Below are 21,293 nucleotides of genomic sequence, written 5' to 3' on the forward strand. Positions count from 1 at the left end.
ACATTATTAGGATTAGTTTTTTTGCTTAGGATACTAGTACTAGGGTTAGCGCCTTGTAAATGTTTATTATTTAAGCAGTTTTGTTTAACGTGACCTATTCTCCCACATTCAAAACATAGCGTATCTAAATTCTCATAAACTATTTTCTGCCAGTCTCCTCCAACCCAGATCTTGGTGATTAGGGGTTTATCTAACTGCACCTCAATACAAAGTCTCGCATACCTAGCTCTAGTTAATTTGTCCGTGGCATAATCTACCCTAATAGGTTTTCCCACTAGTCTTGCAATACAAAAAAGAGCTTCCTTATCGTAATATTCTACTGGCAACTCTGTAAACCTAGCCCAAACGGTAATTTTGTCAAATTCATTAATTGATGGTCTAAAATTTGGTTTCCATGTTGTTAACATTAGATAATGATCTAAGATGAACCATGGGCCACCAAATAAGGCTTTTTCGTAGTCTTCCTCAGTAGAGAAACGAAAGAAGAAAACTCCATTTCCTACATCGTTAATTCTCCACATTGCTCGGACCCTAGTATCCATATAAGCGGATCTAACGTTTATTCCTAAACACTTTCCCATTAAGGTATATTTCCATGGATTTCTTAGTCTAGACAACGTATTTTTATCGAATTTAACCACAAGATTACCTTCCGGCGGTGTTTCCTCACCTTCATCATGCCAGTTCTTCGATTCTTCTACAATTCCTTTTGCCTCCTCAAACCACTGAGTTGATTTCTTGACTGCTTCCCTGAACGAAATACTTGGAGAAGTTATTTTTTTTTTTGATTTTTCTTCCTTTCCTTCTTCTTTTTCTTGATCTTCTGCAGACTGTATATTAACGTCGTACATATGAATCTCTTGGTGAGGTTGCATGTTGCTCTCATTGTGATAATCATAAGCCATTTGTTGATCTTTTGGATCAGGAGACGGCGTCTCCTCCTCCATGATGATCTAGGGTTGATTTGAGACCAATTCTAATTTGACTTCTTTTCTCTCAGACTTTCTCTCTCTAGAAAACTTTAAACAAACACGCTTATTCTTCGTTTGTAAAAGGAAAATTGGTGTGTATGAACTTAGTTAAGTCTCAAATCCTATAGTTTCACTCTATGTAACCAATTAGTTAAGCAACATACCCAATTAGTTAACCCTACTATTCAATTAGTTAAGCAATGTTTCCAATTAGTTAATTAAGCCTGCAATTCAATTACTTAAGGAATAGAACAAATTAGTTAAGCATGCGATTCAAATAGTCAAGTCTGAAATTGAATTAGTTAAGTGTTAAGTACATATAGTTAAGCAATGGAACCAAATAGTCAAGTCTAAAATTCAATTAGTTAAAGGTTAAATACATATATTTAAGGAACGAAACCAATTAGTTAAGCTTGCAATTCAATTAGGCCTAATTATTTATGTTTTGTGGTTACGTACAAATTTCTTAGATATTTAACGTAATTTTTTTTCCGACTTCGTAAAGTTCGTGATTAATGCATTTTATGGTGGATGTACTTGTGGTAAATGTATAATTTCTTAGATAATCAGAAGTATGATTTTACTTTAGAAAGTAGTACGGAGTATGTTTTATGAAGTTTAAAAATTTGTAAAAGGTGCATTATTTATGTACGAACTAATATATATACAGCACAGGGCCTCCAAATTGTCTAAGACGGTCCTGCTTCACCATTTTCACACGTAGAATACAAACATACCACACTTCTGCGGGGAGGCTAATAGAGCAGCAAAATAAATAACGAATGCAGAAAATCTAGTTTCTGATTCATAGTATATTCAAGCTTGTAATAGTTCATTCTTTACTTTCCATAGTAGTCATCCTCGAGCTAAGGGGGTACCTTTTCATTCAACCAATGTACCTTTTCTGTCTATAAAAAAAGAGTCAATTATACTCTTTTGTGCATATACACATTATCGATAGGTAAAGTATCACTGTCAAGTCCCCCCCTGCACGCTTTACAAACATCTGTTTGACAGTGTTTCACCATGATGCTCTACGAATATTATTTTCGTGCCATCTTGTTTCAATCCTATGCAAATCTCGGGACTAGGTTCTTTTTTCCAAGAGACTACACTTCAAACTCTATTGCCTTCCACTTCTGAAACAGAGTCCTGTCATATATATAGCATACACAGTAAACGAGAGTTATGAACAAGATAATATAAAAATTAAAGCCTGATTTCTTGGTTGCCTAGAAGCCAAAAACATCGCGTAAACTGACCTTAACTCATTTCCTCGACAATACAAGTATTTGGGATTCACATGCAATACATGTTTGCGATTTGATACGTAGAAATCATGAGAAACTCATCGCATCATCTGCCCAACTGAAGGGAATAATGTTGAAACCATCCTATCTCCGGACTAGGGTTGCACCTGCATAAATGGTAGATAAAAGGACAAATGTCACAAACAGTTGCAACTTCATGGGAAGACCAATTCCGATGAATAGCCCGAACACAGTCCTTACTTGTTAAGGATTATAGTAAGTTCTACCTCAGTTTTCAATGCAATATTCCTCCAGGCCTTCAGCAATAGTGATCCATAAAACGTGGAACCTTGAAACTTTCTCAATTTCAGTAAAATCTTAAAAGTAGCAAGGACTTGGTTGGGAGGCAAACCAGAGCTCATGTAATTTACTTCAGTATTTGTTGCAACTATTGATGAGAGAGAGAGAATCATCTCACAATATGTGGTCACTCAAAACCAATAGTAAGCTCTAAACATTTTGTATTAACCCTAATAATCATCACATACCAAAATATGTGTCAGACAATCTACTTTTGCAGTATTTGATGAACAAAAGATATTTCACAGTGAAAAGTGCACAAGATTGTGCTTAGTTGAATGCTGATCAAAGAGGAACTTAACTGGTATAACTGTCCAACTTCAAAGTTGCATTTTTCTGCAGTAATCTGTCTTCCACAGACCCCCCTCCCCCTTTCTACTTTACAGCCAACTCACAGGATTCAAGCAGGCACATCTTCTGTCACCTTTGTCCGCTGCAAAAATGAATCATGAGAGTTGTCCAAGCAAGTTGGTAATTGTGCCTGTATACACCAACCCCAAACAGAATCCTATTATATAGAATTAGGGTTCATATACAATTAGGGGATTTTCTTTAGTTATTTTTCTAACTTGTGGGTAATTATCATAAACTAAGCGTATATATCAGTTCAATTACTTCAATACGAAGTAAATCACTCTAAAATATGCTTAATTTGGACAAACCATCTAGCTTGATCCTCTTTCTATAAACTTAAAATAGGTCAAATCTATAATGAAAGCCTTTTCCCTAACCCAATTTTGGTCTTTTGGTGGAAAGAACATCAATTTTGATACTCTCCCTTCTTAAATGGTCTTCCTACTTTCCGTTAGAGAATGTTTTTATAATCTTCCTCAATGTATAAAAAACCTCAAGGCGCATCAAGGCAATAGGGGTCTTGCTGTGCCTAGGCGCGCCTTGGGAGTGCTTCGGGATCTGTATAAAGTTCTATATAACTGACTGAAGTGCCCCACTGATGCTTGCGCTTGAATGAGCCTTAGAACAAAAAAGGCGCTTGCCCTTATCGCCTAGCGCCTCCTAGGTGCGCCTTTGATACACTAATCTTCCTACTTTTGTTTTATTCCCTTTACGTCAAAATAAATCCTCTCTTTTACCTTTTCTTTTCCCATCACATGGGGCCGCTTATATTTTTTTAATAATACCATTGTCCTTAAACAACTTCCTCTTACCTACCTAGAAAACCAAATAGGAACCCACTTACCACTACCTCTTTCATTTCATTGGTTTCTGTTACTACTGCAAATAGGAAGATCATTCAAGAACGGAGAGAGCAACATATTGACGTAAATAGGAAGATCAATTAAGAACGGGGAGAGCAACATATTTATGATACAAAGAAGTCGAAGAAAAAGTGTCAATGAAATTGTGTAAAGAGGAGGTAAAAAGAGGGGAAAGTTGAAGAAGCTATTAGTGTCCCTAGATAGACGAAATCCGTCATCTGATGGTAACTATAAAGCAGTTTGGGATAGGGGTAGTGTATTAAGGGGTAATAAAGAATATGATGAATCTAGGTGGTTGTAAGGAAAAATGAGGTAGTGATGGTGTGATTGCAAGGGGAATGAAGTAGTGATGGTGTGATAACAAGGGAGGGAGGGGAAACTATTACCCTCATTTTGGGGGTAATTCTTTTCCGAGTGTGGTGGTGGAAACTACTTCCCCCTTTATGAGGGTAATAATCTGCCCATGTCTCCCTCTTCCTCATACCACCACTAGCTTATTTACCTATAGCGTAGTTTTACCCTATGGTACAGGAAGTAGCTACTAGAGAGAGTACAGATAACATCCCAGAACTTTTTTTTCCTGGAAATCCTAAACAGTAAGTGTAACTGTTACTTATGGAGTTATGGTTGGTGACTTGGTGGGAAACTGGGAAAATCACATAAAGAAATGAAAAAAGAAAATTAAGAGTTACCTCAAGGATCAGTAGCTTTGAGAGAAACTGACAAGATTTTTGTGAGAATGCAATTAAAACCAGGGCATCCACCATATATACATTTTCCCGAGATTTTTGTGAGAAACTGCCTCAGCAATCAACCTACGAGCTTGTCCCTCCACGGCTAAAGGCAAAGATGGCGCTGCTGCAACCCCAACAACAATTCCTTGCAACCTTGCTTCGATATTACTGATAGCTCGCTGCAATTCACAAACATCGGACTTCAGTACGGTATTAAAAAAAATATCCGAGGTTGTCATCTGTTGAAATTAATACAAGCTTTTGCTTTAGTAAATTACTAGTTACACATCACCCAAAAACACATCCATGTTAAGGAGAAGTGACCTTTTCCTGAGACAAGCCACCAACTGCTTTTAGTTAAAGAAAACTATTTTCCATCAACACCGACAAACCACGTAGAGATGTTCAAGCCAAACTAACGTCACTTTTCCATACCGCGCTATCCAAGAAAAATCCTTGAAAGGATGATGTGGTGTGTTATTAGATTTACTCTACTGGCTTGGGATGAGTGATTTTTACCGAGGATGGCCAGAGTCAAAGGCATATGGAGAACTAATGAGCATGGTGCTTTGTGTCTTGGCTATTGATACAAAGTTGATGATGAACCTGGACAACTTCTTCCCCATTCTAGAGTGGGGTAAGTATTTTATACATACATACCGGTTTATTCTACGTAACAGTTGAACCAGCTTTAGCACAATGACACTGTACCTGAATCAAGGGCAAGATTAAGCATGCGGATAAATTATCATACCTGGGCATGGGGATTCTGCACTTCCACTCCGCTTGATTTATGAGATTTAGTCCACTCTACAAGGGGATCATGGATAAATGTCTCAAGAACACTCATTAGAGTCTCCCTGTGAGTCCTGAGAACAGAAAGAGTGATCTCACACACCTTGAGAAAAATGCCTTCATATCCAGTAATTCCCAATCCATCAATCATATTCTGGCATTTACCACGAAGTATCTTGAATTAGAACATGAATTGTCCACTCAGTCATAAGCTCATACGTCATTATAACATGAAATGACAGGAATAGAATGAAATAAGGGAGCAGCAAAAGCAATAAAGGCCACTAAAGACAATAGGACATAAATTTCTTACAAAAATGCAAATACCATGTGCTTCACTCACCTGGGTCAACCTAAAAGGCACAAGCTCTGGCTTCTCCAACAGCAAACCTTTGTCAAATAAGCAACTAAAGTCAACATGCACACAGTCCCCTGTAGTGGAATCAAAAAGAATATTTTCTCCATGCCGATCCCCAAGGCCAACAATGTGACCAACCATGGACCACACCGCGGTAGTATGCGCATAAGCAACCCTGGCTCTGAACCAGGCAGCTGGTTCAGCAAAAGTAGTTAAAAACCATTTGTGGAAAACAGGGGGAAACATTGGGAGTATTTTGGTCTTCAACATCTCATCTTCTGGCATTTTCCCTTGCGACTGATCATATAACCGCTTAATCTGAGGATTTGTCTTCTGTCTGTCGAATTTGCCACAAGTTATATAAATCTCCTGAAGAATGTGCCGAAGGCCACGAGTATGAGACACCCATTCCACCATACCACAATCCTCAGTTAGAGGTATTACAGCAAAAGTGCGAATATAGAGTTTTCTGCGGCGGCTTTCAGCACATTTTGATAGTAGACGATTAATCATAGCATTGAATTCCATCATACGGGCATCCTTTCGCAAATCATCTTTGGGTTTACAGAGGAATGCACGCTCAACGCCATCACTTCCAACAAGAACAACCTGCATGAGAAAATTTATTAGTGTCGTAGAAAACTCATTTGTGATCACGTCATTAGGAGCATATCACCAATAAGGCTCAAAGGTTGAAATTTCATGCTAAACAGTTACCTTAAGGCTAAGCCCAAATTGCTCTGATCATGGAATGAAACTCGTATATATGTGATCAAGTTTAATGAGTAGACAGAATAGCACTTAATGGGTGATTTTGTATAAAAAGTTACTCTGACTGTCTGACTGTTTTGGGAATAAGGGGGGCAATAATGGGTGGTCCTTCGTCAAAAGTCCTTATAGTTATTACAAAAGATATTATCTAATGCTTACTTCTCCACAAAATAGCAAATTAAAGAATTTGAAGTTATTTTCCAAGTAAAAATATTAAAATAAGAGAAACCCTTGACTTATACCAAAGGAAGTTCCCAAATTTTCAATTCATGCTACGATGGCAGAAAATAACACCAGGAGATGCCACTTTTGCTACTGTTATAAACTTCGACCATGACGACATTAGCATACTATTTTGTTCCTTTTTCTACCATTTTGTTCTATAGCTTTAATTTCACAACATACTCAAGCCGACACATAGAAATATTATTTTTTAGGATACAACAATGAGCTTAACGTCCTTGGAGTTTGACTATCTGATTTTAAAGCATTTTATATCAATTTCAAGCTAAACTAACATGACAGCGGGGAGACCAATGTCCTCACCTTGATAAACATCCAATATCCATCATAGTAACTAAAACTCTAAAACAAGCATTGCCTGAACTGAAAGTGGAATGTTCAAGGGACTTACTTTTTTGGGACGTTGAAGAGATGAAAGTATTTCGGCTTCATCAGCTATTCCTGCTATTGTTGGAAGATCTGTAGCTGAAAAGATATTAGATGAGTCTGCCAAAGTTGAATCAAAAGTCGGCAAGTTAACAGTGAGGGACTGCTGAATGGGCATTATAATTCCCAGAGGCATCATTCTCTTCAGGGTACTAAATTCAGTCAAGATATTGATAGTCTTTGCTTTTGATTGAGCAGCATGAAAGCACAACCTAATCAGATGATCAATCAGACTGGTAAACTGAGAAAACAAGTCACTACGACTACTGTCTGAACTGGGCCCCTTGCGCGCAGCTTGCAAGATCTCTGCAGCTGCTTGTCTCCTTGAAAGAACAGCAGATTTAGAAACTGCAGCCATGAGCCATAAAGCTTGCTGAGGATATTGTCGGAGCACAGAAGTAATAATGTGTTTGACCAATCGAACAATCTCTTCATTATGGTGGCAGATTCTAGAGACTAACTGTGGCAGAACAGTCAACCACTGATAAGTTGGCAAATCCTTCAAACAGCCTCGCATGATACTCATCACCTGCGTAATTAGTCATGTCAAACTAATAAATTATTATGCATAAGAAAATGTTAAATGAATATTTAGAAACTAAATTTACAACCAAAATACAACCTTTCCCTGGACATTTTTTAGATCTTTATTTGATGAGCCACTCTGCTGATATACACTTCCAAAGTCAAACCAAAGGGTCAACAATCTTGGAAGAGCTTGGAAAAGATTCTTATGACCTCTGTGAAGGCCTTTAGCATAAAATAGAAGTGCTTCAGGAAGATAAACCCACCAAGGTTTCTCAGTATTCAAATTATTAGAGATGATAGCAGTAGTAGGTGTCATCCTTGAAGTAGTGTCAACATTCTCCACCTGACGTTTTCTAGCATCAACAAGAACTTCATCACAATATTTAGCAACATAAAAGTACCCATTTTCCCATTTAGGTTGCAATTCCCTCACCCTAGAATACAGACTCATTACGTCTTCTTTTTGTTTTTGCCCAGTATAATGGATCCATCTTGAGTACAAGAGAAGGGTCTTTCCAACATTATGATTCCCATTTGGAGCTTGAGCATCACCATGCAAGAGTTTTGGGTTCAGGGGAATCAAGGCAAGGCTTGTTATAGAAGATATTGCAGCGGACCCAACAACTTCTATAGGCATATTTAAGAGAGACTGCTGCAATTCAGCAATGGCACCCTCAGACCGCTTCATGCTCCAAAGAAGCTTGGCCTTTTCAATGTGGACATTAGGTGCACCGGAAGAATTTGCCTCAAGAATAGCTCGATTAGCTGTCTCATAGTGACCAGCAGAGCGACAGAGCTTAGCATATTGAAGCCAGCAGTCTCCAACTTGAGCGCCCAGACCACTGGCACCAAAAACAAGTCTCCTGAATGCTAAAAGTGGTTCCCTTGCCCAGAGCGATGGTTGCGTGAATTTTAGCCTATTTTGCCAGTTCTGTATGACTTTCAAAAATTCCGGGTCTCCAAGATGAAAATGTTTTTCCAAGAAAGAGTGACAACCAAGTAGATCATGAAACTTCTCCAGTTCTTTCAACAGGTGAAGCTTTACAACAAACGGATAAGCACGTGCATAGGAGTCCATGCCAGCAGCAGCTAATGGAGCAATTAGAGCTTGTTTTGATAAAGCAATTTTCTCATCAACAGCAAATTGGTCTTTTTTCATAATTGCCTGGAGAATTTTAGCAACATCCATGTCAAATGAAGCATTACTATCAGAAATGCTACAATGTAGGCCTTCTTGATCAGCTCCATCAAGATACTCATCCATCAGGTCCCATCTTCCAAGCCTCCAAGCTGCCTGCACTCCTTGCATGCACCATGTTTTCCTGTACTGAGGAATTCTAGATATTAGGCCATCCACATGGGTGACCATTGTCTGGAGATGGCACATATTAAGTAAGCAGTTAAGAACATCCGAATGCCGTTGAACTGAGGTGGGTTCCATCTGCAAAGCTTGCTCACAAGAAGTCAGGACCTCTGCCCAGTTTCCAGCTTTCTTATTTATTAGCAGCTGATCTTGTAAGCTTACTGACTTTCTTAAGCTTGCCAACCCTGATAAACCATCAGGTTCATCCATACCACTATATATTGCCATCAGAAAGGAGATGTCCTCATCCTCAAAGGTGCCACTCCTCTCAGCTGCTGGGTTAAACGAACCTGATTTTACCCGAACATGTGATTCAAAGTACATAAATGATCTAGCGTAAGCCTGGCACCTATATGATGCCCTAGCCAGGGTCACCTTCGGAATCGCATCCAAAAGCTCAGATACATATTTGCATTGCCCACGAAGTTCCCTATCAGTTACAGAGTTGCTACTTGTGTTGTTAAACTTGGAATGTTTAGAAGAAACAGATAAAAGAGACTGGGAAAGTGCTATTTCCTGATCCACGTCATCAACCCACTGTCCCATATTATCAAGCAGAGTAAATACAGCTTGGATACAAACCTCACCTTGCCCACCACCAACTGCAACAACTGCTGCACCACTGTTCTCTGATGCAGCTGCATTAAGCACAGACAAAATCTCCTCGGTAATACCATCACGTGCTTCCTCTGAACCATGGCAAACAACATCAAGAACTAAATAAGGTAGCAGATATATTGCTGTTTGCATATCAAGACGCACTATGCCACGACATGCCATGAAAATTCTTGCACGAGATCCAGTTGCATCCACAATCAGTTTTCTAATCCATAGAAAGATCCATCTCCTGAATGACAAAGAAGGTTGGTAAATAGCACCAGAAGATGAAGAATCCGATGCTTTGGAAAGATGAAATCGAGAAGTTAAGCATGGTGCTATAATCTCCTTAACGTAGTTAGAAAATCGATCCCATAACTGTTGACCCCTTCCACTCATCACTTCACAGTCATTAAAGCCCTTAGACCCCAGTGCACTAGCCTTCAGCTTCTGTGATATAGAGACTGCAGCATTCTCGTCAAGAGATGCATTGCATTCAGCAATTTTTAGCAGCTCTTGTATAGCAAGCGCAGCAGAGTCTTGGATACTAGCATCGGGGGCAGCTCTAAATGCCCTGGCAAGGTGCTTATGGATCAGTTCAAAGATCAAATCATCATCAGAGCACTGAATTTTGAATCTTTGACATGATGCTGCTTTTACTTTGGCAGGATCAACAGCACCTAGAGCTCCAAGACAATCCGCACACTCCATTTTTAACCGTTGCCCAACTGAAGTCCGTGATTCTTCAGCACATCCTCTTAGTAAAGATGTAATCAAAGAACTTAAAACAGTAATATCTAAACCCATTTCTGTGCCAATTGCTGCCGCCACATCCTCCTTCCTAAGATTCAGTAGTTTGCTTAGCTCACAAGCAACCATATACCTTACATTTAAGTTCTCATGATTCAAACCATCAGCAGCATCTCGCAATTGATCCTTCAAAGTCATAGGCCCTCGTGCTTCTTGTATCACTTGATTCACTTTTACTAACGCAGGGATGCTAGGCAACAGAGGAAATTCACTTATGTGCTGCTTTAGTATAGTCTTGTTTTCACATACAAGCTCTTCCAGGACATCAACAATTTTATCCAAGTGCATAAAAGGCTTGTCTTTTTCTTTCTCTAAAAACGGAATTAGAGCGGAAAACACTTGAAATATCACATGTTTAGCACTAGATGGTGACAGCATTGCCAGCTGCTTGATAAAGAAATGTAACACAGAGAGACCTTCACCACGCAGGGATTTCTTCTCAATTGCATGCATGAGAAGCACCATAAGTTTTGGTACATAGGTACTAAGGTGAGGACCCATCAATTTAATCAACAGTTCTATTCTTTTAATGGCTTGCTTCTGCCAAGAGACATTCTTTGCAGTGAGCATTTTCTTATCTATTCTGTCAAGAAGGCCAACAAAATGATTCTTCAAAAAGCTAGGGAGATCTTCATTTCCAGTCAAAATTTTTGCAACTTCTTCTATTATTTGTGGTAGTCTTGCCAACCTATCAGTGAAAATAAGAAATTTCCACAATGAAATGAAGAATATGAACACAAAAGCAAGATGGCTGAAATTTTCTGTAAAACCCTAGATTATTAGAAATACCAATTCTTATAATGACAGAGGAACGATAGAAATCATTGGCATACATGCATTATATATTTTACTACACTACAATTACATGTGAAGCCTAGAGTGGAGTTACGGGAAGGTCGGGAACATCCATCTGATGGAAAACAACTTTCACGTTCGAAAAAAAGCAAAGAAAATAAGGGAAATAAAAGGAACCTCTTCGAAGATTTGTGCTTGAATAGAAACACAAGAGTTATAACTGTGGATTGTTGAATGTAATGCCAACTAGTATGTATCGCCATAGATTTGAATATTTTAAAAGAAAAGATGGTCATCCACCATATCTTATGAACCGCAAGCCGGAAATCAAACTACATACCTTTGGCTAATCTCATCAGGGTCATTTTCATCCACAAAGCACACTAATTCTTCTAATAATGCAGATAATCTCACAGCAAATATTTCCTGCTTGTTCGATCCCGTATGTGTTTGGTAAAATTGCAAAGCATGGACCAACTCTTTTCCATCAGATTGCTGAAGAGCATAAGCCAGCACTGTAGGTAGAACATCAAGAAGAACATCCATTATGGCTTTGTTCAAGCAGTTTTTGGCAAGGTCGTACAATATGGCAACTGATTGTTCATCAGGCTTTGGAGATACAATAAGCTTTGGCAGAACAACTGGAATCATTTTGAGGACCAGCTCTTTGGCTTCAGTACCAAGAACAGCCTCAGCAAACTCCTTCACCATTTCTGAACGATTTACAAGGCTTAGGTAAAGGTACTCAAAAAGTTCATTTCGGATATGAGTGGCCTTTGAAAGGACTAGTTCAAATCCTCCTTGAAGATGGAAGTAGCAAGACCGTTTAATTAACCTTGCAGCAGTCACTCTGATAGTCAGATGAGGATTGTCGAGCTTATCAACTAGCAAAATAAGCGAAGATAGGAAAAGCTGACAGTTAATATCAACTGCCATCATAATCTCAGCTGTTGACTCCAATAAAGTTTCAACGATTTGGGTGTCTTCCGTTGTTGCAAGCGCTTTTACTATTTTGTCAAGAAACATTTTCCGTTTACTTGCATTTGGCATATCCTTCTCAGGAAAAAGACAAATTAAAATATTGTCATCCAAGAAAAAGCTGATCTGAGAGCAGAATGCTTCCCTCAAAGAACTCTTTTTATGGAGGAGCAGAAAGTCAATACATTTGATCCATTGAGATCTTGTTTCTAGCAGAACTTCTCTCTCTGCATGCATGATGATTCGGTGAAGTATTTCTATACAGGAAACTTGGACCTCTTCTGAAGACTCGTCGAATAGAAATTTGAAGAACAATGAATGTATGTAATTAAAGTCACAGCGAGCAGTGTCCTTTATGCATATGTTTTCTGGGACATGCATGATTAGGGAATTCTGAGCATCAGCAAGAACAGACTTTTTATCACACTTGGAACACCAAAACCCTTGAAACAACGAGTCTAGCAGCAAATTGTGCTTTTCGTCACAGTGAAAAGATATTTTGCAGTCATGTACACATCTACCATCATAGTTATGATAAAGTTCCTGCAGACATGATAAATAGCCTAGACAAAATGGAATTACTTTTTTGACATTCTCATGCACCTCTTTCCCGAGTAATCTACAAAACAAGAAATAGACAACAAATATTAGCATTATAAGCATTTCCAATAGTACAGGAAACATAACAGAAAACTCAATAGTTGCTACAATCCACTGTGAACTATATCGGATACATAACAGAAAACTCAATAGATAATAAGCAATCATCTACGCCTAGAAGGCGCACATCACCCACTTTTAAAGCATATGCAAAATACTTTTCACTTACTTGAGCCAGGTAAAAATAGGAGGGAGAGCATGAAAACCAGATGACAGGACAACAATTGGCATAGACATTATAGCTTCCATTCTGACTTCTTCGACCTCATCATGAAGACCCATAATCATAACATCAAGTTGAAGTTCTGACTTAGGACCAATCTTACACAATACTTGAATAGAGAGGCACTTTATTCTCCATGGCTGATGGGTTTTGTTGACCTCAAGAAAATGAGTCCATGGAAGCTTAAGGATAGGAAATATAAGATCCATGTTACTTTTATCACTGCAGAAGTGTTTGATGTTTCCAGGAAATGAACCTAATTTAAGTCACCACAAATAGGATAAAATCAAGAAAATATTGTGAAAGGAAATGTGATACACAAGACTAATAAAGTAATAAGTACACGTAGTCTCTAGACACTGAAAGAGCCAAATTCTTTAAAACACAATGTTTATTACGAATTACATTTAGATGTCACGCAATAATTAAATTATTCACAGTATACCAAACCTAAGGCCACCTTCAGCTACCAGAGCTCATAGGGCAACGATTGTCAGTTTTCACAAGATAGCAAACAATTGATGTATCTACAAGGGCTACTCCCTCCGTCCCTAAAAGATTTCCCCATAGAGCAAACTTCACTTTACTAATATTTGGGTGTAAGTTGTGCACATGGCTTGGTAAAGTGGGACCATGAGGAGAGAGAGAGAGAGAGAGAGAGAGAGAGAGAGAGAGAGAGAGAGAGAGAGAGAGAAAGTGGGAGAAGTTACAATTTAAGGTATGGGGAAAACTGAAAGGGACACCCTAAAAAGGAATACGGGGCAATCTTTTAGAGATGAAGGGAGTATCTTTCATGACACTCGTATCCACCATGTTGCAGATGATGTAGTAAGTTGTGTCTATCATAGATGATAGATCAAGAAGCATGTGATGTTTCCCTAAAAAGAAAAAGCATGCGATATAAGAAAATTCAGAATTCTACAGAAAATCAGCCTAGAAATGCATACAGAACATGCATGATTGATAAGAGATTAGATTTTCGAATTTCCTAGTGCAGGTTAACTTCTTCAACAAAAGAGAACAGCATTGATCACCATCGTCGTTTAAAAACTTAATCTTCAAAAAGGAGGTATCTCAAGAGCATACTCTTTAAGTTTCCTCCCATGTATTTTCTTACTTGACAGTAACAGTGTTTTGTGTAACGCTTCCAGATAGCTTGACAAGTCGAATCGGATTAGGTTATCTTGATCTGCCTACATGGAAGAAACACAAGATCAGACTTTCACAGTAAGAAGTAGCAACCAATAATCCAATATAGTAAGACAAGGCCTAACTTCGTCCAGCTTCATACCTGCTTGCAAATCCACGGGACCCACAAATATATCAGCTCAAATATTCTTACTGATAAACTGGTGTTTGGGAATTTACAGAAGACCATACAAAGCATGCTAAGAGTTGCCAGGGAGAGTTCGTCTCTGGTAGACTTCGTATCAAGACTTGAAGGTTTCAGAGATTCAAGAGCTGAAAAAAGTGCTGTACACATATCAGAAGAATATTTTTCTTTTGTCTCATAATTCAGCTGGCAAAACACATCCTCTCTCTTCACATCAATATCAGATGTAACCTCTTCTTCATTTGTCTTCTGGCGCTTTAACTTGGAAGTTCCTAGATCCTCTGCTGGTCTTTTACACTCTACTCTGTACCTATCTGATCTTTTGTCACATGCTGCTAAATGACTTGAAGTGTCACTAATGGTGCCTCCCCCAACCAGATCAGGACCAAGAATTGAAATAGCCACCTCAAAGCAATCTTGTAACATAAAGCAAATGCTTGAGGAACAAATCATATTTAGTAGAGCTTCCGGCTTCCAGACATGAGGAGGACAAATTCTACAGATCCTGACATATGCACTGCACAGCGCATCCTGTCAAGTAATACAAACATCATTTTCAAAACGAAAGGTCGTCTACAGGAGTTTAAGTATTTTCCACTTCCATTTGTAGGTAAAAGAAGGCAATTTGGGGAAAAAAGGGAAATTCACCTGTAACTCACAACTTTTTGTTTTCAGCAAAGAGTTATAGAACGCAGAAACTAATTCAGCAGCTGTCAATCTAACAATGTCAGCAGGGCACCTGGAATGCAGAACATCAAGACAGCTACCTATAGTGGAGTCAAATGCCATGTCACTGCAAGGAAAATCAGCAGAGTTTCTAAGAAAACGCCGCAAAAGAACGGGAAACATTTGATATGATTTCATCAAAATAGATATCCAGTTAAAACTGATATGCTATTTGTTCTAGATAAAACTGGGCTCTTGGTACTAAAGCAGGTATATAGAAGAACAGCCATTGGCCAGTAAATAGCCACAAACAACCAGGCACATACACAACAGAGTCAAATAAGGTTAACGATTTAACTGAAGCATTCTCAACTACTGATATCAACCTCTCTTGTAGTTTGATCCTCAAACTTACATCGCTACCCTTGATAGCAACATCCACATAAACAGTTCTCCCTTCTGCCTATCCGGGGCCAATATATATAGGTCTTGACTCAAACCATCATGACAAGACCCAACCTGACCTGAACACCAGATTTGACAGCTCTATATGTAATGCAATTGTTGTCCATGTTGGCTACTGCAAGATTCGTCTCATAACCAGGAAATCAATATTTTTGTATCCACAATAGAACTCAATGATCATATTCACCCACCATCAATACTTCAATACCTCAAGTCCAACAACACCTTTTCTCTATGTGCTAGATATGTACAAGAATCAAAGTACTTTAAAATATACTTCTACTCCAAATCTTAACTATACACCAAAAGTTTATACTCCCCCGGGTTTTATTTATGTGCCCTTTTATTGTAGACTCTTGTTTCTAGGAGGAGTTAAGAAAAGGGTGGATAAAGTAAGAGAGAGGTAGTAAATTTTATTTTTGATTGAATTCAACCAAAGCATGAACTTCTTCTCTGACATCAAATATTCTAGGTTTAGTCCTCGGGTAAACATCATTGACTAATACTTTGATTCGGAGAGAGGAGATCAATGACTAACCAATCCATGGGTCATTATACTCCACGGATTAATGTGAAAGAAGCGGGGAATTTTTTGACTTTCACATCCCACAAATAGAGGAAAGGACACCACCGACAATTAAGCCTTGAAGTTTGTTTACACAATATGGGGGCTTCTTTTCACGTCAAACCCTAGTTGTTGTTAGGCCCCCAACTAAGACGAGGGAAAAAGACGAAGTGCGGGTAGATGTGGTTGGTGGGTGTAAGAAATAGGTGGATAAAGTAGGAAATATATAGTGGAAATGTAGGGAAAAGGGGTATGAGTGGATGATGGTAAAATGTGTTTGCCAAGAATAAAATAAAGTAGAAGTTGGTATAACCCAAAAAAATACCCCCTATAGAAAAGTGGGTACATAAATTAATATATTGGTATTAAGTTTGATCACAGTTTTAGTGTTTATTCCCTTTCTATGTCCAAATCCATTATGAAAGAATTTGTAAAAATGAAATAAATTGGCAGGGTCATCTTGACATCTTTGTTCTCTTCACCTTAAACAATAATATTCCTTAAAAATCAGTTTTAATCGGTAAGAGTAATTTTTATTCAGTAAAAATCAGTAAGTCCAAAGAACAAATAAAATGATATTCTATGTATTCGGTAAAAAAATCTAAAAATCATTTTTAATCAGCAAAATAAGCTTGATTCTGACTCTGTTTTCTTCACCTTATTCTTATTGCTTATTAGACCACACCAGAAAAATCATACCAGAGTAAATAAAATCAACATTCGGACAAGACAAGACCAGATCATAAACTAGAAAATCAGACCAGAGTAGGTGAAGAGAACATAGCCTCGGTAAAAATAAGTTTCAATCATTAAAAATAATTCCAGTTCAATAGAAGGTTAAGAGAACATGGCCTTAGAGAAAATCAAGGGAACAAAACCTAATTCAACACAAAGAACAAAAGTTCAACAGAACTCCACAAGGGAACAATGGAAATTAAGCAAATAGTTCCAATACAATGTCCACTTCTACAAATATTTCGACAGCATGATGCAACAATCTTAAAGAAACTAGAGTCTTACTTTTCCATCTTCGTCATGCTAAAATCATACCTGAATACAGGGAGGTTTCCATTAGCTTCCTTTAATATGATTATTATGGAGAAAATTAATTTCTCATATGGGACAATTTCATAGTTTAACACCATTCCAGCAACCCGGGCGAAGTCAAAACATGCCTACCACAAATATGAAAACACCCACATTAGAAAGCCATTTTAGGCTCATATGAGGGTAATATGCATATGGGAGATAAATGCCTAATAGAAGATGCCACCAACCTTATGCAAGTCAGCATCTTCATAACTTAACATCGAGCACACAGCCAAAATAAGCGAAGAGGTCACAAGTCCTTCCACATAAAGAGTTCCCTCTGCTAAGCATTTACTTAGGAGCCAAATGACCCAAGTAGAAAATAATTTCCACCTCTCCTTGAGCGTGAGATCAACTAAAATACCATACCCATTGCCAGGCTTGTTACATTCTGGGAGATCGCCCAGCAATGCTCCACTATCAGATATTTCAGCAAATGACTTTGAAAAGCATTTTAAACACACTTGAGTGGTTTCTGTAGTGCTTGATTTACTGTAGTGCAACGATGCTATATACTCAAGATCTGCACCATACGAAACCGGATTAGAGCATGAAAGAGACTTGTAATTTTGGCATCCAAAAAGTAGATTGTTATTAAGGCCTTAAACTAATGGTAGCAAGTAGAAGTGCAGAACATAGTAGCCACAAGCCCAATTAACTTGTATTAATTCCTACAATAGAAATGAAGAGAAAGGCTTACCTTATCTCTGACATTTACAAGCTAACCTTAATATTGTTTTCGTCTCCCGGGGAAAAGAAGTTGACCTTTGAGTTGAGAATTTTTGTTTTTTTGAGAGAAGTCGTTACTAAAAATAAATAAATAAACCCTCACACAAAAAGTCGAAAACTTCAGTTTTTATTTTATTTTTTATTGTTAATGTTACACTCCGTATAACAACAAATATGAATGGTCCACTGCCGGGAAAAAAAAAAACAAATATGAATGGTCAATATATGACCTAGGAGACTGCAAAAAGTCTAATAAGCCTATATGGCTATATTTATGGAAATGTAGGGGACAACTTCAGCATAAGAAATTTTCCTAAGCATGTTCAAAAGGTAGCAATAGAATCATAAATTACTACATCAGTAATTTTTGGTTCTTCCTGTTTTATTTCTATTAATGGTTACGAATTCTCTCTCTTCCACCCCCCCTAAAAAAAAAACCGCAGCTTGTGGACCCCACTTAAATCCACTAAGGCCCTGTTCTGTTCACCTTATTTCCACTTATTTCAGGAAAAATAAGTTCAGATAAGTTCAGATAAGTTCAGATAAGTTCAGTTAAGTTCAGATAAGTTCAGATAAGATAAGTTCAGGAAAAATAAGGGTTGGCCAAGTACAATTTATAACTAAAATAAGTTTTGATAAGTTCTAATAAGTTCAGATAAGTTCAGTTAAGTTCAGATAAGATAAGTTCAGGAAAAATAAGTGAAAATCAGGTGAATAGAACGCAGCCTAACTCCCTACAACCACTCCGGCAAAAAAATTGCATCGAGTCGGAGAGATAAAGAGAGAATTCAACACGGTTTGACTTTGACTCTACAACACAGGGTCTTTACACAACCAGAGTAATCCAGTTCATCCAAGTTCTAACCACTTGAAAAATCACCCATTTGAAAAACGTCAATCAATATATCATTTGCATGATTCTAGTTCTTCGTGGTATATGTTAGACAAGTTCAATGTATAAAAAGGCTCAAGGCGCAACAAGGCGATTTGGAGTTCCCAACGCCTTAGGCGCGCCTCGGTGCGCCTCATTGAAGTGAGGCGCCCTAATAAAAAGTAAAAAAAGTGAAAAAATGGTGTGTGCCTTGGTAGGTGCGCCTTTTTTGCGACTCAAAGTGCGCCTTTGTGCGCCTTTTAGCGCCTTGGTGCGCCTTTTTGCGCCTCGTCGAAATCGCCTCGCCTAGACAATAAAAGGCGCTGGCTCCAATCGCCTTGCGCCTCAGAGCCTAAGGCGCGCCTTTTTATACACTGGACAAGTTAATTGGAGACTTACACTCCCATACCTATTCCAAATACCAAAACACACAACACGTAGAATCCCAACCCTGGGCGGAAGATAACCTCTGTAACCTATGGTCAAGACTCAAGATTAAGAGGTCTCAAGTTAAAATTCTGCAATCAGTACCCATTCTTGTACTTACTATTTGACGCCCCTAAAAAGTGGATTATGAGAGTGAATTCATCCACACTAAACTAAAGAAAGAATGCATGAATCATCAAATAAATATGATAAAATATGCTTTTCAGTGATTATCAATTTGTCATACCTTCTATTACTAACATAGAATCCAGAAAAAATTGTCGATATGCATCTCGATCCCCACTTCGGAGCAAATCAATAAGAGAACCAATGGTTTCAAGAATCACTCCATGTCGGCCCCTGTGGTTAAATTTATTAGTTCTCCAACAAGCAGAACAACGAACATATGGCACCAAAAACACTAGACTATGAAATATGGAAGTATCAACACAACACAACACAACAGTATCAACACAGCAGTATCAACTTCGAAGGAAATCAAATAATCAGACTTCTGCTACGTGATAAATTGAAGTTTGACATTTCTATAATTGAAAGACAAGAAACTGGTGTCAAACTAGCTAGTTTAAAGATTATTAGGTTATCCACTCTGCTCATATTTACCAATATTATTTAAAATTTAAATAATACTCCGTACCCATTCTTCTTTAATCTCAAACAGACCATTAAGGCATTAAGTATTTCCTCTTCTAGACATCAGCAAGATATGCCAACAAATACATCATGTCTATCAGGCACCTAACACATAGATGCTTTCCTCGAGAGTTGCCACGTAGATCAAAGGCAGCTCCTCCAATAAAAGTTCATTTTCAAAAACTGAATCATAAAAGTTCATTTTCAAAAACTGAATTATAAAAGTCTTGAACCATTGATCCTAATAATTTATAAAAGTAACACATAACTCATTAAATGAGAAAATGTTAAACACCAAGCTCAAATTCAACATTTCACAACATTTTTATTCTTTTGACATCCAAAATCATTCGTCAAATTCGTCAAAATCAATCAATTATATCAGCACATAAATGACCAGTCACAAATCAATCAATCAATCATAACCTGTATTTTTCTAAAGTGTGTCCATAATCCTTCTTCAAACAACTAGTAACCTAGTTTAAACACTACTAGCACATAGCCAACAATCGTCCACAAGTAACAATGGCCAAATTACAAACTTCAAATGTCAGATAAGCGCAATCCGCATACAGTCACGCCTAATACTATTCCAAAAACAGTATTCAAATTGTTCAAAAAAATTAAAGAATACTGAAATTTATCGGTACCGAAAACTCGGCTCGGCAAAGAATGGCAATAGGCGGCCAATCACAGGCAAAACAGCATTTGATTTTCCGTGGTAGAAAACGCCGGGAAATTTCTTGGTGGTATGATTTAGCAGCTTTAATATTGCAAATACTTCTCTTTCATTCGCTGCACACACAAAACCTAGGTCATTTTCATGGTTAATTTCTGGTAAAAAATCGATTCTGGAGAGAGAGAACACCTGAGTGAGAGGCGATGACGTAGCCGCTGAGGAGATTTGGGAGAACGGAGCGGAATCTGGCCTCCAAGGCGACGTCGTTTACTTTGTTGGTAGGTGTTGATGACGAAGTTGCTATTCTTTCACGGAGTTCGTTTACCAAGCTTGAGATGCTAGCCATGGCGTCGCGCGCGCTCTTTCTCTCTCCTCTCTCTCTAGTGTCAGTGTGTCAGACTGTCAGAGACAATGGTGGAGTAGAAGGTGTTTGTCGGTTTTCTTTCTTCTTTTTTCCCTCTTTGTTTCGAATGTCTGTCGCTCTCTAATTTTCCCTCTACGATTTTCTATACTCCGTATATAAGGCCTGTTTAGTTCACCTTATTTTCAGGACCTTATTACTTATTTCAGATTTAATTAGATTAGATTAGATCAGATCAGACCAGACCAGATCAGATCAGATCAGAAAAAATAAATTCAAATCAGATCTGACCACACCAGACCAGACCAGACCAGACCAGATCAGATCAGACCAGATTATTATGATGATGATTATTATTATTATTTATATCATTGTT

General features: G+C 38.1%; 1 protein-coding gene across 5 annotated transcripts; it reads right to left on the reverse strand.

Annotated features, from left to right (window-relative positions):
- Positions 1-1,730: 1,730 nt before the first annotated feature.
- LOC110789320 (serine/threonine-protein kinase ATR) lies at positions 1,731-21,055 on the reverse strand. Of its 5 annotated transcripts, none has more exons than XM_021993976.2 (19): positions 20,746-21,055; positions 20,528-20,672; positions 19,471-19,583; positions 17,386-17,720; positions 17,159-17,283; positions 15,061-15,205; positions 14,371-14,943; positions 14,197-14,272; positions 13,026-13,335; positions 11,559-12,815; positions 7,748-11,111; positions 7,091-7,654; positions 5,671-6,294; positions 5,287-5,481; positions 4,491-4,711; positions 2,884-3,014; positions 2,509-2,751; positions 2,234-2,388; positions 1,731-2,123 (listed from the first exon to the last, which is right to left on the reverse strand). In XM_021993976.2, the coding sequence occupies exons 1-15, from the start codon at positions 20,900-20,902 to the stop codon at positions 4,544-4,546; spliced, it is 8,151 nt and encodes a 2,716-aa protein (XP_021849668.2). In that variant the 5' UTR covers positions 20,903-21,055; the 3' UTR covers positions 1,731-2,123; positions 2,234-2,388; positions 2,509-2,751; positions 2,884-3,014; positions 4,491-4,543. The 5 variants fall into 5 exon arrangements, with proteins under 5 accessions (XP_021849668.2, XP_021849669.2, XP_056699000.1 ...); XM_021993977.2 differs by having other exon boundaries at positions 2,884-3,062; XM_056843022.1 differs by having other exon boundaries at positions 2,483-2,751; positions 2,884-3,062.
- Between the last annotated feature and the right edge of the window lie 238 nt (positions 21,056-21,293).

This window comes from Spinacia oleracea, chromosome 4 (genome assembly GCF_020520425.1).
Source record: "Spinacia oleracea cultivar Varoflay chromosome 4, BTI_SOV_V1, whole genome shotgun sequence".
NCBI lineage: Eukaryota > Viridiplantae > Streptophyta > Magnoliopsida > Caryophyllales > Amaranthaceae > Spinacia > Spinacia oleracea.

Excerpts from the sequence above, each read along its gene's own strand:
- LOC110789320 (XM_056843025.1), bottom strand. The coding sequence starts at position 20,902 with ATGGCTAGCATCTCAAGCTTGGTAAACGAACTCCGTGAAAGAATAGCA. Across the intron at positions 20,673-20,745 it reads CGTCATCGCCTCTCACTCAG|CGAATGAAAGAGAAGTATTT; the intron begins GTGTTCTCTCTC and ends TTGTGTGTGCAG. Across the intron at positions 19,584-20,527 it reads TTTGCCGAGCCGAGTTTTCG|GGGCCGACATGGAGTGATTC; the intron begins GTACCGATAAAT and ends ATTTAACCACAG.